This window comes from Gopherus flavomarginatus, chromosome 1 (genome assembly GCF_025201925.1).
Source record: "Gopherus flavomarginatus isolate rGopFla2 chromosome 1, rGopFla2.mat.asm, whole genome shotgun sequence".
In the NCBI taxonomy this organism is placed as follows: domain Eukaryota; kingdom Metazoa; phylum Chordata; order Testudines; family Testudinidae; genus Gopherus; species Gopherus flavomarginatus.
In genome coordinates, this window is record NC_066617.1 from 96,996,694 (window position 1) to 97,022,040 (window position 25,347).

Below are 25,347 nucleotides of genomic sequence, written 5' to 3' on the forward strand. Positions count from 1 at the left end.
CTCACGGCCTCACAGTCTAGGTCTTATGATTCCACGTAATAGTCTATTATTCAAGAGTCATTAAGCACAGAGCTAATGTGTTTCCACATACAAATGTCACACACCCAGATCAGAAAATGGGGCCCTTTAACCGGCCCAGCAATAGTTAGTGCAGTGACAAATCTTCACACTTAGTATTGCAGACATTTATGCAAGGAACAAATAAAAAGCAATGTGCTGTGGAGCATGGTTTTCAATATGCTGTTAAGAAGGGTGGGTGTCGGGTGGCATTTCTACAGGTGGGGGTGGGAGGGCAGAGTTAAAGTAGTTTAGTTCCTGGCAGGAAGAGTGCAACCTTCATTCTGCGTTTCCTGGGGTTCTAAACATATAAGGCTCCAATTTTAGTGTCCCTGGAGGGAGGTGTGTATTCAAAGCACGGCTCCGTGTCTACAGTCTTAACTTTAAAGATGTTTTGGTTGGGCATGTACAGCAGAATCGCATGTGTTCAAATCCAGCTTTAGAGCCAAAAATAGGTTACGTCCCCATGTGTTTGTTATTTGCACTGATTAGTCCCCATTTATCCAAAAATATGACATGTCCCTTGTTCTGCTTGGATGGCTAGATTTCTGCTGTACAAGGTTCTCCTAGTAAGTGCCTTCTTAACCTGATTTTCCCCTCTCAGTGTCTTAACAGTTTACTCAGGATTCTGAAGTGAAGAGAAATCAATATAAAGAACGGCACCTCCATATACTCCTGCTCCATATCACCTCCTGCCCCCATCCCCGCTAGGCTGGTCTCTTCCAGTCTCCAAAGTCAGGACGCAAAAGAGGCCCAAATGAAGACAAAGCAACTATTAGTCCAGCCAACCTGAGCAGGTGCCTTACTGCTGCCATGAGAAACAGAAAGGAGAAAGCTTTACCTGTTTCAATATCATCTATGGAGCCCAACCCATTGGAAGTCATCTGTAAGGCAGGGAGGAGGAGAAGAACTCATCACTACAAAGACATCTTTTGAAAGGTGTTAGTGCTTCGCAGCCCCAAATCTCCCCTCCCAAATATCTTCAGTGCAGTCTGCTGCTGCTTCCCTCCTCTCCCCTCACCCCGCCCCTGCCTTTCAGTGCTGGAACAATTAAACTGATGTACTGTTAGACCACTATTCCTCCAAGCCTGGTAGTTCACCTTCAGCAGTGACCAAAAACTGTATTCCTCTGAAGTACCAAACCCCCATAATACCTGACCTTAGTCAGTAATTCTGCACATGGGATTGCATGTGGGGGAGAATATTCCCAGAGCCAATCAGATAGCCCCACAAAGCAGGAGATCTGATTAGCCTTATCTTACATAACTAGCCTCTCTTAGCTTACATATCTTTCCATTTAAATAACCACTAATTTTTACAGCAAGACTAAAAACAGGAAAAGGTTCCCACCACACCAAAACGACTGCTGACTGTGAGCCCTAGGCAAAGAATAAATGAGCAACTTTGCAGAAGTCTGAATGGTGCTGCTGGAAATAAATTTTCCTAATAATGTTATTAGGGCTACCATGACTCCGTTTCCACACAAAAACATTCCTGTGTCAGTCCAAAGGCCACTTGGCATTGGTTATATCCAAAAAACAAAGATAAGCAAATATATCTATATTCTATACTCCAGCAACAATACAATTGTAAGTATTTGGCCAAACAGGCTCTGGTTTGGGAGACACCTTCTCATCATGGCATCACTCTGACAAAGAACCCCTAGAAAACCTTGCCTTATATGCACTCTAACAAACAAGTGACGTCATTGCTGGTTACCGGACCTTGGCTAAGGCCAGATGAAGCTGCTTAGAGCCGAGCTCTATCCTCTGCCCTGGTCAAGACAAGATTAATGACTGAGCCTCTTTCCTCGAGGTTTTATCTCATCTCTTTTTACCATATTTCACTCTCATTACTAAACTAGGCATTTCTTTATCATCAACTCAACCAACCAATTATTTATGGCACCTGGTACCCAAATAATAATATTTTTAAAATTTCTATGACCTTTGCACAAAACTTAAATAAGATAACACTAGTATTTTTAAGGGTCATCACAAGTTTAACACAAACAACTCTTCCTTCTCATGATCTGACTCTTTTTAAAAATCACAGGCTTTGGACCTACTCCTTATGCTAAGATCCAAAGTCAAGTTAAAACCACAGTTCACCCTGGTCTAATGTGAGCCTATATTCCAACAGTGCAAACACATTTTTCTTCCTGCTTTCAGTTAAAAATGACAGACCCCAGCACGACAAATATCTGAGATTACACATTTGCAACTCCATTAGTTACACCTTCAGTTTTTGCAGTGTTCTAATTTTCCATAAAAGGGAAAAAAAAATAATGGAAGAAGATTATGGGCAGCTACAGGAAATGATCTAAGGCTGATTCTCATTGCTAGACAGATATTAAGAGAAGACACCCATCAATGTAAACTTCAAATTGTACTGTTCTAGTATCTTTTAAGAGGTTTTTAGGTTCATTTAAAAAGGGACAGTGTCAAATAGTGCTAGGCCCCAAATTTAAGAGCCTAAAATGATTGTCAAATAATTTTTTTTTAAAATATGAAGCATTTTAATGAAATCTCCTAAAAACCTGTAATGAAATCAGTGATACGATTATTTTTCATTCTGTCTTTGTATAGTGCCTAGCATAATGGTGTCCTGGTCCATGACCGGAGCTCCCAGGTGCTATGGAGATACAGAAGAGTAAATAATAAATTAAGAAATATTTAAATTTGCACGCTTCACTCAGCTTGGACAGTGAAATCCTCCAGTCTAGTTTCATTTTGTAAGTTTCTTCATCTGTTTCCACTTCCTGGTTCTTGCATCATTAGCATTTTGTAATTGTACCAGCACCAGAGAGGGAAACGAAGTGAAGTCATCCTGTCTAGATAAGTGAAATGTAAGTTTTGACAGTGAAAAGCAAAATTAGATTAAGAATTTTTCCGCTTTAATAATGTTATCAGCACCGCAGCAATGGGAAATATTTAAAAAAATAAAAGATTTTCTTGACACTGTTCCTTGAAAAGGGGAAAATAGATAAACACTGATCTTTTGCTCCTAAAAGATGGTAATAAAACTTGCATGAAATAAAATATAGAAACTCTTATGTAAAATAATATATGGACATTGACAATGTCAGACAGGAACTGTACCTGATTTGCTAAGCTGGCTGATTTGCCATTACTGAGAAGAGAGAAAGTTTCCAATTCCTGCTGCAAGGAAGAGAGAGATTTCATGACACAAGGATTCCTTGAACTCCTGCAAATTAGGTAGCGGCTGATTGTATCTTGTCAGCCACTGCTATCCAACGGTACACTTCCCTATCAGGCATTCCCTACAACCACAAACCATAGGAAGAGAAATCAGGACCGCCTGCTTTTCCTTAGTGTGCAACAATCATCCCAAAATTCGTGTGATTGTACCTGAAGCCTGTTGCTTTCAGGATTACGAAAGAGCCTCAGATTCAGTCCAGCCATCCTGGTGCAAAATGCACATCGATGCAATATGCCGGTGTGAAAACATCCCTGTACAATGCTACATCATGAGATGGTAAGTTTGAACCCCATCCCATGACAGACACATTCAGCCTTGTCATTAAAAAAATTAGTTGTGGAGTGCATTAAAGCTAGAGCAAGCTGCAGCAAAATGCTACTAAAAGATTTCATTTAATTAAAAAAAGGGAGTCTTGAGTGTAAACTGTGTCTATACAAGCAAAACACAGTTTACACTCATCTCTGTGGAGTAATGAGGTAGAGGGAAAAGTGCAGAGGGCCAATGGAGTGAGTAAGTATGAAAAGTATTTCAAGGAAAAAAAGTTTCCCTTCTCTCAAGATTAAATAATTACAACATTTTTAGAACTCTAGCAAGTGGAGGATTTTCCTCTAATCCAACACCACGTCCAAAACACACAGAGCTTACATTTATATAGCATTGTTACCCAAAAGCACTTTACCAACTACTACAAATCACTTCACCTGGCACTGAAATGCAGCCACTTCTCAGCTGGAATGTGCTCGCTGTTTAACACTGCGCAGCAAGGTTACACAAGAATTAGAGACAGGAACTGAAGAAGAATGTTGCAGCTAAATAAAACTGCAGAGAGGAATTTGAGGGACAAAGACTATCACTCACTCAAGCTGGAGTTCAGCCAGGGCCTTGGGGCTAACATTCCTATTCTTGAGAAATGTGTTACAGGAACATCAGTGACCAGAAGTGGTTTTGCCTTATCTAAAGGACAGTCCCTTCAGTAGCTCAGGCCTTGGCTACACTCACACTTTACAGCGCTGCAACTGGGGTGTGAAAAAACACCCCCCTGGGCGCTGCAAGATACAGCGCTGTAAAGCGTCAGTGTAATCAGGGCAGCAGCGCTGGGAGCGCGGCTCCCAGCGCTGCACGCTACACCCGTAAGGGATGTGGTTTACATGCAGCGCTGGGAGAGCTCTCTCCCAGCGCTGCTGCTCTGACTACACTCACACTTCAAAGCGCTGCCGCGGCAGCGCTCCCGCAGCGCTGCCGGGGCAGCGCTTTGAAATTCCAGATGTAGCCATACCCTCAGAACCCCTTAGTACAATCCTGAGGCATACGTTTCATACTGATAGAGAGAAGAATGCTCCATTTTGAACAACCACATCCATTTATTGTAGCATTAGGGTTTTCCTTAGAGCAGTGGTTCTCAAACTTCATTGCACTGTGACCCCCATTCTGAGAAAAAAAGAAAAAATTACTACATGACCCCAGGAGGGGGGACCAAAGCCTGAGCATACCCGACCCCTGCCATCCTGGGTAATCTAAGCCCCACTGCCCAAGGCTGAAGCCCTCAGGCTTCGGCCCCGGAGAGTGGGATTCGGGCTTTGGCTTCAGCCCCTTGCCCCAGCAAGTCTAAGCCAGCCTGGTGACCCCATTAAAATGGGCTTGCAACCCACTATGGGGTCTCAACCCCTAGTTTGAGAACTGCTGCCTTAGAGCTATCCCCTCAAACAAAGTCCAAGCTCCATTCTGCTTAGCTTGAGATATAGGAGATTGCGCACCAAGCCAAGATGCTTATGGCTGCAAGCCAGAAATGCACCTGCAGGGGTGCTGCAGGCCAGGACTGAAGAATGACCGGCAGATCTGGGGGTGGGGGCATTCCCAGAAGTGGAAAAGCAGGAGGTGCAGAAGACGGTGCCTATGGCAATGCAAAAGCTTCAGAATCAGTAGCCTTTACAGAAATTTATCAGTGGAATCCAAGGGATAGTCTAGAAAGAGTCATACCTGAGGCCTCTTATATGCTTTCCGAACCCTTAAACCCAGCTTCTGTGCGAGCTCCTGACCAAGCTGCGTAACGCTCTCATCCTAGAGAAAATGTAATTCAAGGACATTGTCATTTTAAAGAATGTGGTTTTATTTTCCTGCACATACAATAACCAACCAGAAACAGACCACAAGTTACAGCTACACAGACTGAATTACATGCTAGTATTCTTATTGGTATGCAAGACGAGAGGTAGCCAATTGCCTGACTCCATTCCAGGAGAGGCTGTGCAGATCTAAGACATCAGACATTCAGCCCTGCAGAGATATAAAGGTGCGGAAATGGAGAGGTGACATCCTCTCTCCAACAAAGTACTGAGTCTCCAAATGCAGGGCTAGTGATCCTTACTGACACTAGGGCCCCACCTTCAACCCTGCTTGTCCCCTCCAATACCAGGATCTGGGTGGGAACACTGGTTCCGAGACACCTTTGACCTTCCCCACCCATTACATCGAGATTGTGTTCACTTTCTCAGTTCCTCTCTTAAAAGAAAAAAAAAAGAAGAAGTTTCCAATTTACACAACACAGAGATGCTACATCCTGGAACTACACAATCCACAACGTAAATTCAGCAGATCACTGTCCCTCTCTCCTGTTCAAGTCCACCCTATTAATCCACAGCACTAGGTCACTCCCAGCATCCACTCCTGCTCCCATGTTGCTCAACACCTTTGGAGGGAGGCCCATGACCAAACTGCATCCCCCAGTACAGTTTCATTCTCTCCTCCTTCAGCTCTGTCATCTCCCTGGCCAAACAAAAACAGGTTTCCTTCCTCACTGAGTCCCACAAGCACAATCCCCAACACTTTTTTTTCCACTCTCTGACTGCCTCCTTCAGTCTCCTGTTCCTCATCCTTTCTTCCCTCCTTGCAAAGTATTTGGTTAACTTTGTCACAGGGAAAAATCAACTAAATCCTCTATGATTTGCCCCCTGTCTCATTCCCTTCAAACATCTTCTCCCTCATCACCAAACTCTGAAGTCTGTCGCCTTCTTTCTACCACTAATCCCTCCATCTGCCCCAGTGAGTCCACTGCTGCCTGGCTCTTTACCTACATTGCCCCCCATGCTGCTCCTCCTCCTTCTCAACCTCTCCCTCACGATACTAGCATGCTTGGTTTTTTCCCTCTCTTTAGAGCACCATCCTTCAACCAGACCTATTTCTCCAACTACTGCCCCATCGCCATCCTTGCCATCTCTGAACTCACCGAGCACAATCTAAAACCAACGCATTTACTTCCTCTCCTCTAGCTCTGTCTTAGACCCCTTCCAATCTGGCCCCCACCTCTCTTCTCTACTGAAACTGCTCTCGCTAGTACCTCCAGCAACCTCTTCCTGGCCAAACCTCAGGGCCTTCAACTCTGTGCCGCTCTTGACACAGTCCATTTCCCTCCCCTTCTTGACAGCTTATCCTCTCTGGGTTTTTGAGATACCGCTGTCTCCTGGTCCTCCTTCCACCTCTCTGTCCATTCCCTTTCAGTGGGCCCACCTCCTCCCCTCTCCCACTCCCAATGAGGGTTCCCCAGGCCTCTGTCCATGGCCCAGAGACAGGATGTAAAGTGAGGACAGCACAGGGTCAGCTTGTCTGCTTACTGACCTGTTTTCTTCTGTCTGACTCTGCTTCCCAACCTGTCTGTGACATCTCCTCTTGGACATCCCATCATCAGTTAAATAGACGTGGTCAAAACTGAACTTCTCTCCCCTCCCAAATCTCCTCCACTTTCCCATCCTTATCTCTGTCAAACATAGTCACTATCACTCAGGCCTGCAATTTGAGGGTTTCTTTTGTACCCTCCCACTCCATTGCCACTAATACTCAAGCCATAGCCAAATCCTGCTGCTTCTTCCTCCTTAGCAGCTCCAAGATCCATCCTCTGTTTTCTCATTTCCCACAGTAAAAACCTCCATTCAGGCCCTCATTACATCCCCATCTTGACTACTGCTGCCCTCTCCTCTCTGATGTTCCAAACACATGCATTGCTCCCTTCAGTCCATACATAATACAGCTGCTAAAATCATCTCCTTTACTCAGTCTGTTTAGTCTCTTCCCTCTTCACATTCCTCCACCAGCTGCTCATAAGCTATTATAGCAAATTCAATCTGCAGGTCACTACCTTTAAGGCTCTAGGGGACTCTGCCCTGCCCCAATTATTCTCCCTTCTCAAACTGTGTTCCCCCTGTCAGTCTATCTCACAAATGCCTCCTGGGCCCCCTATACAAGGGCCCAGCTCCCTGACCTTAGCCACAAGGCCCCTACTCTATCCACATATAAGCCTCTCTTAAAGACCCACTTCTGCCATGCTGCCTACACTGAATCGAATGATTTATTTAAACAATTTAAAGAATACCCACACCAAATGCTCTAAAAATTCCTTAGCATTACAACAATGAGGACCTCACAGAAGCATTAAACACTATATAGTACCACAGTATTATTTAGATGTTAAGCTCTTTGGGGGATAGAACATCCTTTTGTTAAGTAGGTGCAAGGGCCTAGCACAATGGTGCCCTGATCCATGACGCTACAGTGATTTAAATAAAATCAATATAATCATCATACTGGTAATGTATTAACCACACAAGCCAGCAGCAGGAAATAGCAGAACCAGGTACCAGATTAACTCAGTCAAATCACTTGAAATCTTTAGATAGTTTACAGCTCAAACAGGAGATACAGGACTGATGCAAGAATTCCTGGGTGAAGCTCTCTGGCCTGCGTTATACAGGAGGCCAGACTAGATGGTTACAACAGTCTCTTTCTGGCCTTAAAATCTAGGACATCAAAGCAACATTACAGAATCCCAGCAATGTAGGGACTTTGAGAGGTCATCTAGTCCAGCCCCCTGCACTGAGGTAAACCTAGACCATCCCTGACAAGTGTTTGTCCAATCTGTTCTTAACAACTATCAGAGATAGGCTTCCAAGGGATGGAATCTCCATTCCAGAGCTTTACTATCCTTATAGTTAGGAAAAACTTTTAAATATCTAACCTAAATCTCCCTGGCCGCAGATTAAGCCCTTTACATCTTGATTGTCCTCCAAATGTAGGACAATCAATCACAGTCCCCTTTATAACAGGCCTTAACATATCTGAGGAGTGTTATTAGGTCCTCCTCGTCAGTCTCCTTTTCTCATGACTAAACATGTTCTGTTGTTTTTTAATCTTTTCTCATAGAAAACCTGACCTAAACCTTTTATCGTTTTTGTTGATCTCCTTTGGACTTTCTCCAGTTTGTCCACATCTTCCCTAAAGTGTGGCATCCAGAACTGGACGAAGTACTGCAGCTGAGGCCTCATCAGTGCCAAGCAGAGCAGAACAGTTATCGCCAGTGTCTTACATATGGCACTTCTGTTGATATACCCATATTAAATCCCCTTTCACACACTGACACCTCTCACCCCTGAGAACCTGAACTTCGCTTTTATTAGGTAAAACGACTGTTCTTCATCACTTAAAACATATTTATGGTGCTCTAAGACTCGAGGCGTTAGGAATAGGGTATTAAGGGGATTTTACACTAGAAACTTAAGTCGACCTAATATAGGTCGACTTACAGCCAGCGCAGTAGTTACTGCAGTGGTGCACATCCACACTACCCTCCTTGGGTTGGTGGTGTGCATCCTCACCACGAGCACTTCCACCAACCTAAGAGGGGCAGTGTGGACAGATGAAATCCTGGTCTCTCAGCTCCGCTTGCAACTTCCTGCCCAGAGCCCAGCTGCCCCACAGGCTCCTAGACTCCAAGTGGGCTGACTGGGGCTTCTTGCTTCCCTGTTCCTGGCCGGGCAGAGAAGCCATCTGGGGAGTGGTATCCAGCTGCCCCAGCTTCTTGTCCACCCCACAGGAAGCCTTGTCAATTTCACAGCTATAGCAAGGAGCCATGAAATTGACAAGACTGCCAACATTTCCAGCCCAGAGATGAACTGCTGCCTGGCTTCTAGCTGGTTCCCAGATGGGAGCAGGATCCATTCTTGCCCCTGCTCTCCTGCTGTGAAACTGACAAGACAGCTAGCAGCTGATGTAAGTAATGCAGTGTCTTCACAGTCACTGCGGTACTCTAACTACACCGACATAAGCTCTAAGCCAGTGGTTCTCAGACTTTTGTACTGGAGACCCTTTTCAAATGGCAAGCCACTGAGTGCGACCCCCTCAATAAATTAAAAACACTTTTTTATATATTTAACACCATTATAAATGCTGGAGGCAAAGCAGGGTTTGGGGTGGGGGCTGACACCTCACGACGCCCTGAGGGGTCCCGACCCCCAGTTTGAGAACCCCTGCTCTAAGCCTCTCATGGAGGTGGAGTTATGTCGGTGTAGTAGGGCACTTACATTGACGGGAGCGAGGCTGTAGTGTAGACACTAACATAATTAGGTCGACATAAGCTGCTCTATGTCAATTTAAACTGTGTAGTGTAGACCAGGCATGAGTCTCTCTCTCTTCCATGTCTCCAGTTCCCATTTGTCCTAGACTGGTAGTGACTGACAGTCATTCCCACCTGATAGCTGTTCCAACATGGACATGAAGCAAGTTGATAATCTCAGCTCAGTTCCAACTGGGGCAGGCTTTCACATCACAAAGCCATCCCAGTTGGAACGAGGTGGCCCGTTTGTTGGCAGCCTCAGCAGAGATGACTTGGGCTGAGAGGGACATGGAGTCAGAACTCCCCAAGAGATGCGATTACGGGGAACAGGTGTATCGTATAGAACAGCCAGCTTCTCTTTTTCACTACCATCACCATTCACACCACACTAGATTGTGAGAAAGGAAAGACGGAAAAGTGCCTCAGAGGTTGGGGTACATGCGCATGTCACACACTTACATGTGGGAGGGACAGCAGGCAGCGGCTATTACATTCATACGCCTCCTTGTGCCTCCCCAGCTCATTTAAGGAGCGGGCTTTGCGGAAGAGGGCACGGATGTTCTCCTTGTCAAGCATCAAAGCCTTCTCACTGTCTTCCAATGCCTTCTCGTACAAGCCCTGCATGAGAGGAAAGAGACCACCTGAGCAGGTAATGGTGTCTGTCATACACTGGAATCCACCTCCTCTCCCTGCTTGAAAGTTCTGCCCAACCATTTATCGCAGTTCACTGGGACCATACGTCATCAAAACTCATGAATATAAAAGCAATTGGAGATTAGATGTAATTACACACAACACAGCAAACTGCTTTAAAAGATTATAAAGGTTGCAGAGTCAAGCCTCAAAAGTCAGGAAATGCCAGAATTAAGGGTGTCTGTGTGATCTTAATTCAGGCCCTTCTGTGTATACAGTAGTCTTTTGTGATCCCATACTACTTGTCCCACAGGACCCCTGCACCATTCAGTGCACAGGATGGCCCTGCTCTAGGGATAAATATGGGTTGTGTAGTGAAGGGGCCTATTGTTTGTAGGACTCCTGCCCCATGTGTTGGGGGAGTTGGAAGGTGTGTAGTAAAGGAGGCTGGCAATCGAAGGAAGGGAAAGGACGGTCTCATGGTTAAGACAGGTGAATGTTGCCCTAGAGAACGGGAGTCTAACTCTGCCTCTGCCACTGAGTTCCTATGTGATGCTGGGCGACTCACTTAAACTAGACTTTTTACAGGTGGTCACTACTTATGTCTTCCTCATTTTCTGGGTGCCTGAGACCATGGGGTCCATTTTGGAGAAGTGCTGAGCTGCAACTGAACTCAATGGGAGCCCTGATTTGAACATTAAAAATGCTTTTTAATGCTGAGTACTCTGAAAAAATCAGATCCTAGGCATCTCAAATTAGGCACCACAAATTAGTGGAACTTTTTACTTTAATCATCGTTCCTCAGTTCCTCATCTGAAAAACTGAGATAACACTCCCCCTACCCCCAATATCTTACAGGGGTGTGTTATGAGAATAAATTCATTAACGGTTGTGAAGCACTCAGATACTGTACTTATGAGTGTCACAGAAAAGCCTATGAGGAAATTAACAACTCTTCAGAGCAGAGTTTGACTAATGTACATTAAATAAGGCTTTGGGCTACACACTGACCAATGAGGAGAAAACAAAATATTGACTAGCTGCTCATTCAATAAGCACTGCCTGTTCTGTGCACCATCCACACTGAATGAGGCAGGGGTTCTGTGGAAAAAAATAGTATGCAAACATGTAACTAGAGACTGCCTCATAATGCCAGGCACAAGGGGGCCAAATTAAGATCACACAAGCAACAATAATTCAGGCATTTCTTGAACTTTTGAATGCTTGACTTTACCACCTTAATCATGTTTTTTTAACACGTGTGTGTGTGTAATTTCCTAGGTTTAAAAACCGCAAATCAAATACCATCATGTGGCACCATTCTGATACATTTTTAACAGTGAGGGTAATTAACCTCTGGAACAATTTACCACGGATCATGGAATCTTCGTCACTGACCATTTTTAAAACATGATTTGATTTTTTTTTTTTTCCAAAGACATGCTCTAGTTCAAGGAGAGTTACTTTGGGGGATTTTTATGGCCTATGTTATTCAAGAGGTCAGACTGGATGATCTTAGTGGATCCTTCTGAGCCTGGCATCTAAGGATCATCAGCAGAGTTGGAACCTTTAGATTTACCACACAGATCTCTGTTACTTGAGCTTGTGGAGTGACTGACAGCAGAAGTAGTTTGTCATCCTCTTTGTGTACCAGAACTACAGGGAGATGAGACACTGTCAGTGGATTTCAGATATTTGCTGACAACAGAAGAATGCTGAGACTCAGGAATCCTAGGTTCCATTTCAGGCTCTGGAGCAGAGTACGAGCTAGCAAGCACAGACTTCTCCATCCACTTCCTCCAAGCTTAAACCCTTCTGCCCCTGGCCCCTCCAGCCCACACCTGGCCCAGTCCTGTCTCTTTCTCACCCCTGGTTCCTCATCCCAGTCCCATTCTCCGCACACCTAGCCAGTCTCCACTCCTCATGCTTCTCACCCCAACCTCCTTGCCCAGCCAGTCCTAGTCTCTTGCAATGGGCTCGTCTCAGTCCCCACCAACTTCCAATCTCCTCCCACCCCTGCTCAACCAATCCAGAGCCCCCCCAGATCACTGTCCTTAGTCTCCTTGCTGAAAGAGTCTTAGTTTCTCCACCTAGCTCCTCATCCAGTCTCTCCCGCATGCTAGCCTTCAGTCATACCCACCCATGTTCCAGTCTCACACCCCAAGTTCCTAGGCTAATCAGAGCATCATCCCCACAACCTTCTCATTCCAATCTCTTTACCCAGTCATCCTCCGTTCTCCCATTGCACTGTGGCTCCTTGTCAGATCGGTCTCCTCACCCCGCACAGCTACTTTCCCCTCAACCCACTGGTTAACAGTTCCGGTCTACTTGCACAGCTACTTGCCAGTGCTAGTCTCCCTCCACCTCAATTTCCAGTCCCAGTTTCCTTCTCCCATCCAACCTCATCTGCCTGCAGTCCTAGTCTCCCTCCCATAAAGCTCCTTGTCCCAATCTACTCTCCCTTCCCCACCTCAGGTCTGGCTGTTGTCCCCTCTGTATTTGAATCAGTCGGCTTCTTCTTCCTCACTGCATGGGCCCAGCAAAAGGGGTTCACTGTTAGCACAGGAGAGACAGGCCCCTTGCTCCAGTGCCTGGCTCCAGACTAGCCCATAGCAACAAGGAGCAGCAACTACAGGTAAAATCCTGCTCAGCCCCAGGCTGGAGCATGCTCAGTGCCCACAAAATCTTGGGGAATTTTGCTACAAAGCTTTAGCATGTCTCAGTTGGGTATGTGCAAACTTAGGATTTTTCAAAGGCTTCAAACTGGGCTAGATTTTCCTAGGGATGGCAAAAGATACCTCCCTGTCACAAAGGCCATCTTGCTGCCAAATTTAAGTCCCCGCTCCAAAGCGCAAGGGAGCGGGAGCATCTTAAAGAAAAGCTTGTCAGAAATTTTGAACATGGGCAAACATAATTTTTCCCCTCGCCTTGTTCTCAGAAACAGCTGAACCATTTGAGCTGAAGTTTTCCCAAAACATTCAGCTAAAGACAGACATCCAGTGTGGAAAATTTCAGCTTGAACAGTTAGTCTGGCAAAGTTATAAGTAACTTGAAACAGAATCTTATAATAGGAAGCAACCTTAACAATAAACAGTGTCTAACAGTCCCACCTATAACAACTTTGAAATGGGCATCTGAAGGGAAGAAATCCTACTGGTTGACTGAAGCCTCTACTGCAAGAGTATCTGGTATGGCCACTTTGGGATCCTGGAAGGGTATCGTTTAAAACCAGTTAGACAGGAATATAGACTACACTACCATACCAGATCACAGCACTGGTCCATCTAGTACAATATCCTGCCATACCAGTTCAAACAAATAGTCTACACAATCCAGCATCCTTTCGCTTACCATACCAGCTTTGACCACTGGTCTATTTAGTTCAGGATCTTATCTCCACCAATGGCTGATACTTCAGAAGGAGGTGGCCCTGTAGTCAGAGGGTAAGAAGAGAAAATTTCCCCACAACTGCCTCAATTTTTCATCTTATCTCCAGAGACACTGCAGCTAATAATCCTTCTCTTGACATGTAATGTTTTATTAAATCTGTCTTTAGGAGGACTAGTTATAATGGATGCCAACAATTTAACTAGGAGGGGACCAGGGGCTCATGCCATACTCTGCTGAGAGACTTACAAAGTTAGGGCTAGTAGAAATTTTTTCATCCGATTTGGGGAGGGAGGGGGGGTGGGGGTGGTGTTGACAGAAAATTAGGTTTTCACTAAACAAAACACTTTTGCAAAATATCCTATTTCCACAGAAAATTCTAATGTTTCCCATTGAAAAACTGAACATTTGAAAACCAAAATATTTGTTTTTCCATACAAAAAATGAAATATTTTAGTTCTGAAATGTCTCACGGAAGCTGTGGTTTGGGTACCACATGCTCCTATACTCCTCTATAGGTTGAGTTCCCAGCCAGACTTCATCTTTCATGAGTCACTGTGATTATGACACTACCATGATGCACCACTTCCACTTACCAAGAAGGGAGACTGAGGTGTACCATAGGAGACGTAGTCTGACCAGCGAACCTGGTATATAGAGAATGAGGCCCTTGAACTACAGCTCCCATGACAGTACTACTGCAGCATTTCAGAATCAATATATTTCAGTTTTTGGTTGAAATATTTCAAATTCAAAATTTTCTATGGAAATCCCCCCACCCACCACGTTCATACCAGATCTAGATTAAAATGTATTTTCCTCAAGCACAGGAGAAAGAATAATTTACAGAGCAATGCTCCCAAGATTGCATCATCATCATGGAATACCTGAAGGAACTGTCCCTTTATAGCTTGGAACTCCACAGAACCTCAGCCTCTCTCCCAGCACTCTGATGTACATTAGTGCACTCTCAAGGCCTGTAAGGGCACCCCCTCACGTATTCTGTCTTTATCTTGTGACACCAGTGTCATAATAAGAAGAGTTCAGAGTTTTCTGCATTCTTCCTCCCATGCTTGAGGCAGGAAGAGTGAACAAGATCAGTCCAAACCCCCATCCTATGCATGGCCATTTGCTGCGTCTCCCCACTTCCTGATGTTTTTTATCCAGCTCTTGGGAATGGCTGCGATAGGTGCTCACCATGGCAAAGTAGCAAGCAGCCCGGTTGACGTGCAGCTTACATAGTAGCTCTATCGGGATGGTCACCTCGTCCGAGGCCGCATAGTCCGCCACATTCAGCCCTTCTACGTACTGCACCAGTGACAGCTTGAAGTCCTTCTCCCGGAATAGGTCATTCCCCTCTGCAAAAAGGTTCTGCACCAGCTTCTGTATAAAGGCCTGGGTGGAGAGAGAATATAAACAGAGTGGAGTGGAGATTCACAGATTCCATGGCCAGAACAAGTCATTGTGATCAACTAGTCTGACCTCCTATATAACATGTCCAGAAACTGAAAGGGGTTTCCCAACCCCCCATTCACCTTCACGTATGCCCTCAAGTCAAGTCCTCCTGTGAAGAAATTAATTCCTCATCCTAAATTCCATCTGTCACCTAGTGGGCAGTTTAATTCAACCAAATCTCCTTCCCTCCTAAGGCTGAGTGCCGTCACCCAAATTCCCCCTCTCTTAGATTTTAACTCCTCCCAGTAGTCTTCCTTTTAAAGATCTTCCATTATAGACAAATGGCACTAGACCACTCCCACACATAACTAGCCCCTCTTGGCTCTCAAATGCAATGACACTAATTTATAACATCTGTGCAAGAGGACAACATGTATTGACCGAAAGCCACCATTATGTGGTTTCAAACACATTCAGAAAAACAAATCTTAAGTTACCTCATAATCTTCTTGGCTTAGGGGTAATGTGGACCTGAGGAGAGAAGCGGAAGGTTTCATGAAACATAGATTTGTGCAAGCACATGCATCTCTCTCTGCTAAAGAGGCAGTCTTTCCGGCTCTGCATTATGGATCTCATTATGCATTTTACTCCACATTTACTATTGATTACTTGTAATCCTGTTATGCCAAGAAGGTCAGTTAAACACGAGTATACTACTGAGCCAGGCACCGCCCCGCCCCCAAGAGATGGTCACTGCCCCAAAGAGTTCACAATGTGACTAATTTAGGAGACTGTATTTTCATGACTATTCCCTATGCAAACCAGCTGCTCTGGGGGCTGCATTCAGGCAGTCAGGTTTCAACCTGTGATCAGAACAGATATTGTCATGATAAAATGTTTTTATAAAACATCAATTTTTAAGAGAATTTGGCACCAGTGAAAGATGTTGGATTGGTAGTCTCAGAACACTGAATTCCTCCGTTTACCCACAGAACAAGTAAGGCCCAGAGCACAGCCCTGGACTAGTGAACAGAATGAAAAGAAAATGCAATTTCTCCTTACACCATATGTTGCAAGGACTATCTCCAAAGAAAATAGCAGTGAACCTGCTGACTTACTGAATGAATTGAAGTCCCTTCTCTATTTCCTCTTTCCTTTTCTGTCTCTCCATTGTAGTGTCTGCAGAGAGAAAAAGACAAAGCCAGTTATTACAGATCTTACTGTCAAAGCAGCAGTGCAGTATTTAAGTGACTAGATCACTATCAAAATGTTCCAGACTGACTGCCTCAGACACCAAAATATTTTATTTACCCAACAGCATGGGAGGCAGAAGCAATGCAAACTCACCATCCATGCATCTCCAGCTCCCTATATGCCACAATGTTGATTTGCAGGAGATCACCCAATGGAGTGAAAAGGAATTCATTCCCACTGGCCCACTCAGTCCAAGCTCTCTGCTTAGATTGCCAACAAGAGTAGCATGTTGTCTGTGTACACAATACATGCATGGCATTCCCCAGGACCAGCCATGCCTGAAGGAGGATTCCATCCAGCCCCCAAACACACATGGAGGAAGAACAAAATGGCATCTTCTGCACAGCATGACCTTGCATGCACCATACGTGCCAGGTCATGCCACATCAAGGATACAATTTTGCATGCAAGTGTAGAAATGCATGCCTGACTAAAAATGTCATGGTATGCCATTGGCCAGCAAGGAAGTCAATTAGTGAAAACTGTGATTGCAGTGGTTCACTAGAAAATTAACTGAGACCTTCCCTCCACTAACTAATTGAATACAGGCTACCAAGCAGCCATCAGATGATAAGCAAGTTTGATCAGTACTTACCTGGGTTAGATTTTAATCTGGTGTAAGATGGGGGGTGGGGGTGGGGGTGGGATCAGATACCATGGGGATATAGGTAAACTGCCTACAGTATTTGAGAGATGTAAGCACCATGGCAGCTGAGGAATTGATTTGTGTGGTACAAATAAAAGTATAAGGATGAAACTGGGCAAAGAGAATTTCAGGCTGACTTGGAAAATTTTTCCTAATGGTGACACCTGTTAGACCATGGAATATTCTCCTAAGGAAAGTGGTGAAAGCCCAATCATTTAACATGGAATGGACAGAGACTAGGGGAAGCCACTGTAGAGAACAATCCTGCATTGGTCAAGGATGGAAAAAGACCAGATCCATTCTCTTTCACCTATTTTCCATGACTCTATGAATGCAAACAAGTTAACCATACAAAGGCGCCAATATTCCCCCACCTTAGATTTGTGAAGAGACAGACCTAGAAGGCCCTGTTCTCAACTGAAACAGGTTAGATTCAAAACAAAGTTACATTTGCATTGTCCATCTGCTGCAGCTTTGGTGCAAAATCAGGAATAGCCCACTCGCCACACTCGCACTGCTATCTTAGCAAGAGCATAGGAGTAGCAGAGAAAGCTAGGAGGAACCCTGGAATTCTGTGCCAGGAAAGATCTGTTGAAGTCCACAGATCCACACTGACATAGTGAAGCCATGTTCATTAAAGGTGTTCAACCTGGTACGCAAGGGGGAGGGGAAGAGGCAGATAAACAGAGTGAGAGCAGAAACAGGGAAGTGAGGTGGAATTCAAGCCACCACGTTCTTCAAGGCATGATTTATATTCCCAGTCTAGGGTTGCCACTGAAAAGGGGAGGGGAGAGGCAAATCAGTCACCCATCCAAGTCCCCACCAAAACTTCCAAGAGATATGACCTACTACTTATTTATATTAAGGCAATTTCCACTCATTTTAAGTATTCTTTATATTAAAACCAGAACAGGTTGAAGGAGCCTTGCTGTAAATGAGAATTAAGCCCTTGACATCTAAGCAAGAAACGGCAGCAGAATCTAACCATTATTATTTATTGAAGCCCCTCACCATGCTCTGAATTGTACACAGAGAAACAGAGAGAAAGTCATGGCCCCTACTCCAAGGAGTCTTTTCATGGAAGACTGGATAGACACTAGTGCTCAGATAGGTAACACACCAGGGATCAGAGGGTAAAGTGGGGCAGAAAGTTTAAATCTCTTTGAGGATTCTCTTTACTGGGACCTGTGGAAGAAGGTCAACTTCATAAGGGATCTGGATGAGGAGGGAGAATAACGAGGGGACTGTTCCAGGGGAAAGTGGAAGAAGGTATGAAAGCTAGAGCTGGAGATGGCTACAAGGGGAGCAATGAAACAGGAGGCTTGGGCAGAACAAACGGAGCCAGAGAGAGAGTAAGAAGAAATGCAGGCAGATGCCGAGCTGGGCAGGGCCTTGAAGGTGAGGTTGGGAATCAGGTATCTGCCCCAGGTGATGGGAAGTCAGAGGTCAAGTTCAAAGAGAAGAGTGGCATGGTCCGAGCAACAGGCGGAAAAAGACTATTTTAGCATCAGCATTTTGGATAGACTAGAGGAAAGAATCAACAAGGCCAGAGACGAAGATACTGTAATAAACAAGAGATCATCAATGTACAGACAAGTGCTTTTAGCAGAAGGGATGGAGGAGACCGGACGGATGGCAGAGAGGGTGTAATAGAAGAACCAGGAGGATTGATCAACAACCTGGGTGTAGAGCGAGAGAGAGAGAGAGAGAGGAGATAAACGTAACAATGAAATTGTAAGGCTGGGATGATCAACCATGATAGAGAAGGGAACGCTTGGAGAGGGAAGGATACGGACTTGAGTTTTGGCCAAAGAGTTTGGTTTGATGTCAGAAAGAGGTAGATTTAGGAATGATCCGCATAGGGATGGCAGTTGAAGTGATGAGAAAGAATAAGGTCACCAAGGAGGAAGTAAAGAAGGAGACAAAGACCTCTAGCCAAAGAACCTTTGAGGACATGACATAGAGAGGGAGAGGAAGTGCAAAAGCTACACCAGAGACACTGAAGCAGCAACGAGAAAGGATAGAAAGGCAAGAGAACAAAGAATCACAAAAATCCAGAGAGGAGAGAATGTAGAGGAAGAGGGAGTTACTGGCCATATCAGATAGAACAGAGGTGGGCAAACTACAGCCCGGGGGCAGCCCTTCAGACATTTTAATCCAGCCCTCACGCTCCCACCGGGGAGCAGGGTCCAGGGCTGGCCCTACTCTGGCGCTCCAACTGGGGAGCAGGGTTGGGGGCTTTCCCCGCTCTGCATGTGCCATAGCACTGTGCGGCTCCCAGAAGCAGCAGCATGTCCCCTCTCAAGCTCTTACGTGTAGGTGCAGCCACAGGGCCCTGCACGCTGCCCCTGCCCCAAGTGCCGCCCCTGCAGCTCCCACTGGCCTGGAACCATGGACAATGGGAGCTGCAGGGGTGGCACCTGTGGAGGGGGCAGCGCACAGAGCTGCTTGGCTGACCCTCTGCATAGGAGCTGGAGGGGAACATGCTGCTGCTTCTGGGAGCTCCCTGAAGGAAGTGCAGCCCGGAGCCTGCACCCCTGACCCCCTACTGTGCCCCAACCCTCTGCCCCAGGCCTGATCCCCTTCCTAGCCTCAGTCCCAGCCCAGAGCACCCTCCAGCATCCCCAACCCACCCCAGAGCCCGCACCCCCAGTCAGACCCCCCTCCCTGCACCCCAACCCCCTGCCCACCCCAGAGCCCCTTGAACTCCTCATTTTTGGCCCTACCCCAGAGCCCACTCCCCTAGCTGGAGCCCTCACCCCCCCCCTGCACCCCAACCCCCAATTTCATGAGCATTCATGACCCGTCATACAATGTCCATAGACAAATGTGGCCCTCAGGCCAAAGAGTTTGCCCACTCCTGAGATAGAACACAGGATAGGAAAATAAAACAGTTGTCCATAGACTTGGCCCACTGGAGACCATGATGAGAGCAATCAAACATTGGCAGGTCACTGCAAAGCTAGTGGCAACAAGCCAAAGAAATGCTGTGGCAGCACTCTGAACTCCTGCTTACTCACACACCAAGTACAGCATAAGCAGCAGCTATGAAAGTTTCCTGTACACATTACCTAACCCAACCTCTGCCACTTGCATCAATCCTATTCTCAAGGGACTAGCAGGAGGAGCTGGCGGGGCCGGGAGAGGAGTTCAGCCTCCATTCTATTACATCCTTAGCCTTCCTGCTTAGACACGCCACAAAGTGGGCCAATGGGGCATGGACATGGGTTACAACAAGAACTGGACTAGGACTCCTGACCTATTTCACACATCACTGAAAAAGCTGACAACTGAGAATTACTTTCAGTCACTACTAGGGCTGCAGGATAGTTATGGTGATGACAATGTGACGGACACTGTGCCTTTTCAGACTGGAGTGAGGGGGCTTTCACAACACACAGCAGCATCCCCTGTTCGGGCACAGCAACCCTAATCCTGGTCAGGTCCCGGGCACAGGGGCTGCAGAGTCAGCTGGCCCCATGCTCACTCTGAAGCAGCACTCCGATTCCACAGGGCTGAGTCTGGCTTCCTGCTCCAGGGTTTTGCAACCTGGGAAACAGAGTCACAGTGCTGCTCAAGCTTGGCCTGGCCATTGCTCTGTCATGACTTATGATTCCTACCCATGACTTTACATGCCATTTCCCCTTAAACCTGTGATTTTTAGTAAATTTACCATGACTGCTCTGTGATTTTTTATTTAAAAAAATGCCAAGACAAATCTGCACCCCTAGTCATTACTGACCAGAGGCCTGGTTGGAGCCAAGGACTTTGCAGGGAAAAAGGCCCATAACCCTTCTGTGATCCCCCAGACTCACTCAGCTCCCCTTGGAGCTCATTTCTGATTTCTCCCCTTTTTCATCACCCCAGCTTCCCCTACACCCATCTAACCTGCCACACCACACATGCCTCCCCTCCAGGCCTCCCCACTTTGATAACTCACCAGCCTAATCTACCCCTGCTGTAACCCTCGTACCTGACCACTGATTCCCATATAAAACTCTGCTGAACTCTGCATACTGTCTCCTTTACCCCACCCTCTGTGCCTGAGAGGTGCTTTTACCTCTCTGTACTGCAGGCACAGCCAGCTCTTTCATCGGCCTTTCTGTGCTCTACATGCCTAATCATGCCCCTCCTATCCCACATGGTTAACCAGTCTCCTCTACTGCTGATCCTGATGACTTTCCTTTGCTGTTGAGCCCACCCACACCTTTTCATGTGCCTCCACCCCTGCTTTATATAACCCCATATACAAGAACAGTCCTGCTGTGTCCCAACATCCTGCAACACTACCCACTCCGTTACATATCTCAGACATGCCATCTCCTTCCACTATCTTTCACGGAACAAGGATCACCCTCATTTTACACTGCTCCACTCCATGAAGCTGACTACTCACTCCCCCATTCTCCCTCCATAACGGCTGTCACCTGCCTGCCTGACCACTCCCCTATTCCCACATTTGACTACACCCCCAACCCCTTCTGCCACCCCGCACTCTGCAAATCTGACCACTTCCCCATCTCCCGCTGCTATTGCTTACTCTGTGAGCTTGACTATTCCCCAATCCTCCCTGCCACGTCCCCTCCTATGCCTCACAAACTTCAAACCAGCTAATGTGGAACACCAGCAGTCCAAACATGTGACAAACAAGCAATATGTGAAGCACTTGGATTTTGTGGCATGTCATACCATAACTGAGAGATAACTGATTTTAATTATAAAACCTGTTTTAAAGGATGTGTTCGCACCATCTTAATTAAATAAGTTGGTTTTCCATTTCTCTTTAAAAAAACAAAACTATGCTATACCACGTGCAACAACACAATACTTCCTCTGACAGCATCAGCAGCAAGGTTTAAATCCTGGGCCTTCACATCCCCAGCACAGACCTCTACCACTTAAGGCACAGAGGTTAACTGTTACCGTCTGTGTGGATTAACCACTAGAGGGGGACTTTACACACATTTTGCCAAGGAGTTACAAACTATTTACTAGACAGCAGCAAAATAAAGTACTGGCAACCACGCATCCTAAATTCTGTCCCTGGCTCCGGGAGGGAAATGTGGTCTAGTGGTTAGACAGAGTAACCCAAGCACATAGATTTGGCACATTCAGTCTGAAAGAGAGTATGACTCAGTAGAAAAGACTTGAGTCTTCCATATTAGAGATCTGTTTTTTATTTCCAATTCTGTCTGTGCAAAGTTTCTGTGAATTTATTTGAAAAATGGGGATTGAGAAGGCCAGTACTTGACTGCTTTCCAGGGTTTGGTTACAATGCTTTGGTCAGTAATATGAGCTATAAATGCATAGAAACAGAAATGGCAATCAGTAGAAGTGAGATCAGAACTCATGGTCTTCTCACTCCCAGCTTTCAGTAGGCACTGAGTACTTAGATAAGGAGTCAATAACCTGCAGAACTGTACCAGATTTGGTGCAACAAAACAGATACCCTAATTCAGCTCAAATGCGGAAGATTCTGCATAATCCAGTATACCAAAGAGCTCTGCCCAATCCTGCACATTTGACTGTCTTCTGCTCTATGTGCTTGAACTCTTCCCCAGTCCTTCACCACCCTGGCCCATGCCTGACAACTCCCCATGTCCACCCTGTAAACCTGACCACCTCATCCCATACCCCACTCTCCATGTCTGACTAACGCCCAACCGCTCTAAAGTGCCCCATCCCATATGCCTAACCACCTTCTCTCACCCTACCACCCCTGCATTCCCCTTCCCGCCATGCCCATTAGAAATGCTGCATGCCACCGGGGTCATCATTGCCACCTGAGTGCCCCCTCTCCCCATATTTAAAAGCACACACAATAATGCTATTTAGACACCACTGGACAGGCAGCCAGTGCACCAAGCAACCCCCAGCTCAGGCCTTGCCCCACTTTATAGCAGGCTCCCACCTGCACTGAGTGATGTTTCCCCCAGTCGGTGGGTCCATGCATCTGGGGGGGGGGGCATCTCAATGCAAAAGGCACCCAAAGGGACAGGGGGATTTTTTCCCAGACACTTCTTTGTATTGCAGGCGCTGCAGCCCTTCTCCCCGCTTCTCGGGGCGGTGCCACCCCCCTGCCCCCACTGAGGACCCTAGCAGCAAAATAGCCTGGTTTGATCTCCCAGGAACAAAGTCATCTCCTCTCCCCTCCCCCACCAGCCGTAGGCCGCCGATCCCCGGGCTCGCTTGGCAGAAGCAACGGGCGGCAGGAGCATCTCGGCCGGCGACATGCGCTAAGGCAGCGCCGCCTTCCTTTGGCAGCTACAAACGTCTCCCGTCTCGTCTTCCAAGCGTAGATCACCCCAAAGTCAGCTCTCCCTATTGCTGGGAGGTTTCTCCCATCGCCAATATCGCCCAGCTCCCCCACCCACTTAAAAACCAACTCCCAGAAAATTTCAACAACCAAACCACCTATTTCCAAGAGTTTGGGGAGACAACTTAACCCCCCCTTTTTTTAACACCACCGTCCACCCAGAAACCATAGAAAGGATCAAAGAATAAAAACAACCTTTCTTATTTGATGAACTTTCCAACCCCTGAGAAATGTACATCTGAAAAGCTATTTCACAAGCATTTCTTTGCCGTTTCATGGGGCTTAACATACCCACAAGAGGGAAAACTGCAGGCAAAACACAGAGAAGGATAAAGCTTTGAAACCTTAAAACCACACCAACATAAAACTAAATTACTATCCAGTGTTCACATCAACCCTAGGGGCTTTTTTAGCTCGCTAGTAACTTTTAAACTTCAGTTGCATTTTTCACCCCTCAAAGGAGGCATTAGAATCTTTGACAATTATTTCCTGCAAGCCCCACATTTTTTGGTGGGAGGTGGCCTCGAAAATAAATCATTTTCTCTACTGCAAAACATTTCCTCTATTTAATTACTATTAGGAATGGGGGAGGATTTTGCTAATGTAAACAATATTTAGCTTTTCTTTCTGTTTCTCGGACCTGTCCCTTTTATGTCTAGAGTTAGAGAAAAAAATCCAAAAAATATAATAAAGGACTCACCTCTGCTTGGGTTTTTCCCCCACTCACACTGTGTATAACTTTCCTTGATAAATGGTATTATATTACTAGAGATATTATTAGAGTATTATTACAATTAGTAATAATAATAGTAAATGCTATTTAATTACAGAAGGAAGCATTCTGCTTCCGGATCTGCTGCCCCTGCAGCTCCCTCCATGTGCCTCCTGGTCTCTTTACTTTCATTTCCAGGTCTCTCTCTTTCTCTCTCCCTCCCGCAGCAGTAACAGTTTCCCCGAGCTGCTTCTAGGTCCTAGTGGTAACCGGTTTCTCCTAAATAGACCCTTTCCTCATGGCGTTGGAAATCGGTTATTTGATTGTTACCAAGATAACTGTCTTGCTACCGCAAATGATCACAGTGTTTGTTACGGTTGATATTATTTTGATCGCCTATTTCAATAGTTTTTACTGCTCTTTTTAGTAAATGCATGTACAATAACATAGGCCTGGAATCTTTGCATACACACTTGAGTAACTTTATGCAAATAAGGCATCACATTGAAGTCAGAAGTGAGAGTATGCCACCTAAAAGGACCATCACTATCTATCTGTGTGCACTGAGACTCTCATATGCATGAAGTTAAGCAACTGCAGGTGCCGAAATTGTTTGCAGGATGAGGGTCATGAAAATTAGAGATGGCAATTACCTAGTTCATCCCACACTGCTGTGGGATTGTTCTTTACACCAGTAGTTCTCAACCAGGAGTCTGGGGGCCTGCAAGTAGGGCCAGCATTAGACTCACTGGGGTCCAGGGCAGAAAGCTGAAGCCCTGGTCCTTGAGCCCTGCCACCAGGGACTAAAGCTGAAGCCTGAGCAATGTAGCTTTGTGGGGGCCCCTGTGGCTTAATCTAATATCACTTTTTTTGTGGGGGCCCCTGTGGCATGGGGCCTCAGGCAATTGCCCTGCTTTCTATCCCCTAATGCCAGCTCTGGCTTTTATATGCAGAAAAAACAGTCATTGTGGCACAGGTGGGTCATGGAGTTTTTATAGTGTGTTGGGGGAGAAAGAAAAAGGTTTAGAACCTCTGCTTTACACTACACTCTTAAACTCTTTATCTCAGTACAAAAGACACAAGCAACATATCCAATTTCAGATATTTTCAAACTTTTAATTGGCTTCTGGTGGAGACTGATTGTTGCTAGAAATATCAGCTGTGAAATAATTTTTGCTGCTTTTTCAAATCCATACATGTTTCCTGTTTAGGCCCTGATCCCAAATAAAGCTCCATGCAGGCAGAATCCTGCATCCATGTGGAGCACCACTATCTTCACTTAACTCCATTTGGATCCAATTCCAGGACAGGGGCTTAATCTAATATCATTGTTTTTTTTTTTTCCC

The 25,347-nt window shown here is 45.8% G+C and overlaps 1 protein-coding gene across 7 annotated transcripts in view; it reads right to left on the bottom strand.

Moving 5' to 3' along the window:
* The window catches only part of ZC3H7B (zinc finger CCCH-type containing 7B), a 61,008-nt gene extending 36,821 nt beyond the window's left edge, over positions 1-24,187 (bottom strand). For 2 of the 7 annotated variants that reach the window (XM_050936425.1, XM_050936418.1), the window contains exons 1-7: positions 16,192-16,252; positions 15,571-15,604; positions 14,876-15,073; positions 10,118-10,276; positions 5,257-5,337; positions 3,159-3,215; positions 899-941 (exon numbers count right to left, since the gene is read on the bottom strand). In XM_050936425.1, coding sequence (XP_050792382.1) covers positions 899-941; positions 3,159-3,215; positions 5,257-5,337; positions 10,118-10,276; positions 14,876-15,073; positions 15,571-15,604; positions 16,192-16,244 — 625 coding nt within the window. In that variant the 5' untranslated portion in view covers positions 16,245-16,252. Of the gene's footprint in view, positions 1-898; positions 942-3,158; positions 3,219-5,256; positions 5,338-10,117; positions 10,277-14,565; positions 14,825-14,875; positions 15,074-15,570; positions 15,605-16,191; positions 16,253-22,884; positions 23,012-23,989 lie in introns of those variants that run through there. The other 5 variants (XM_050936422.1, XM_050936420.1, XM_050936419.1 and 2 more) reach the window with 5 other exon arrangements.
* Between the last annotated feature and the right edge of the window lie 1,160 nt (positions 24,188-25,347).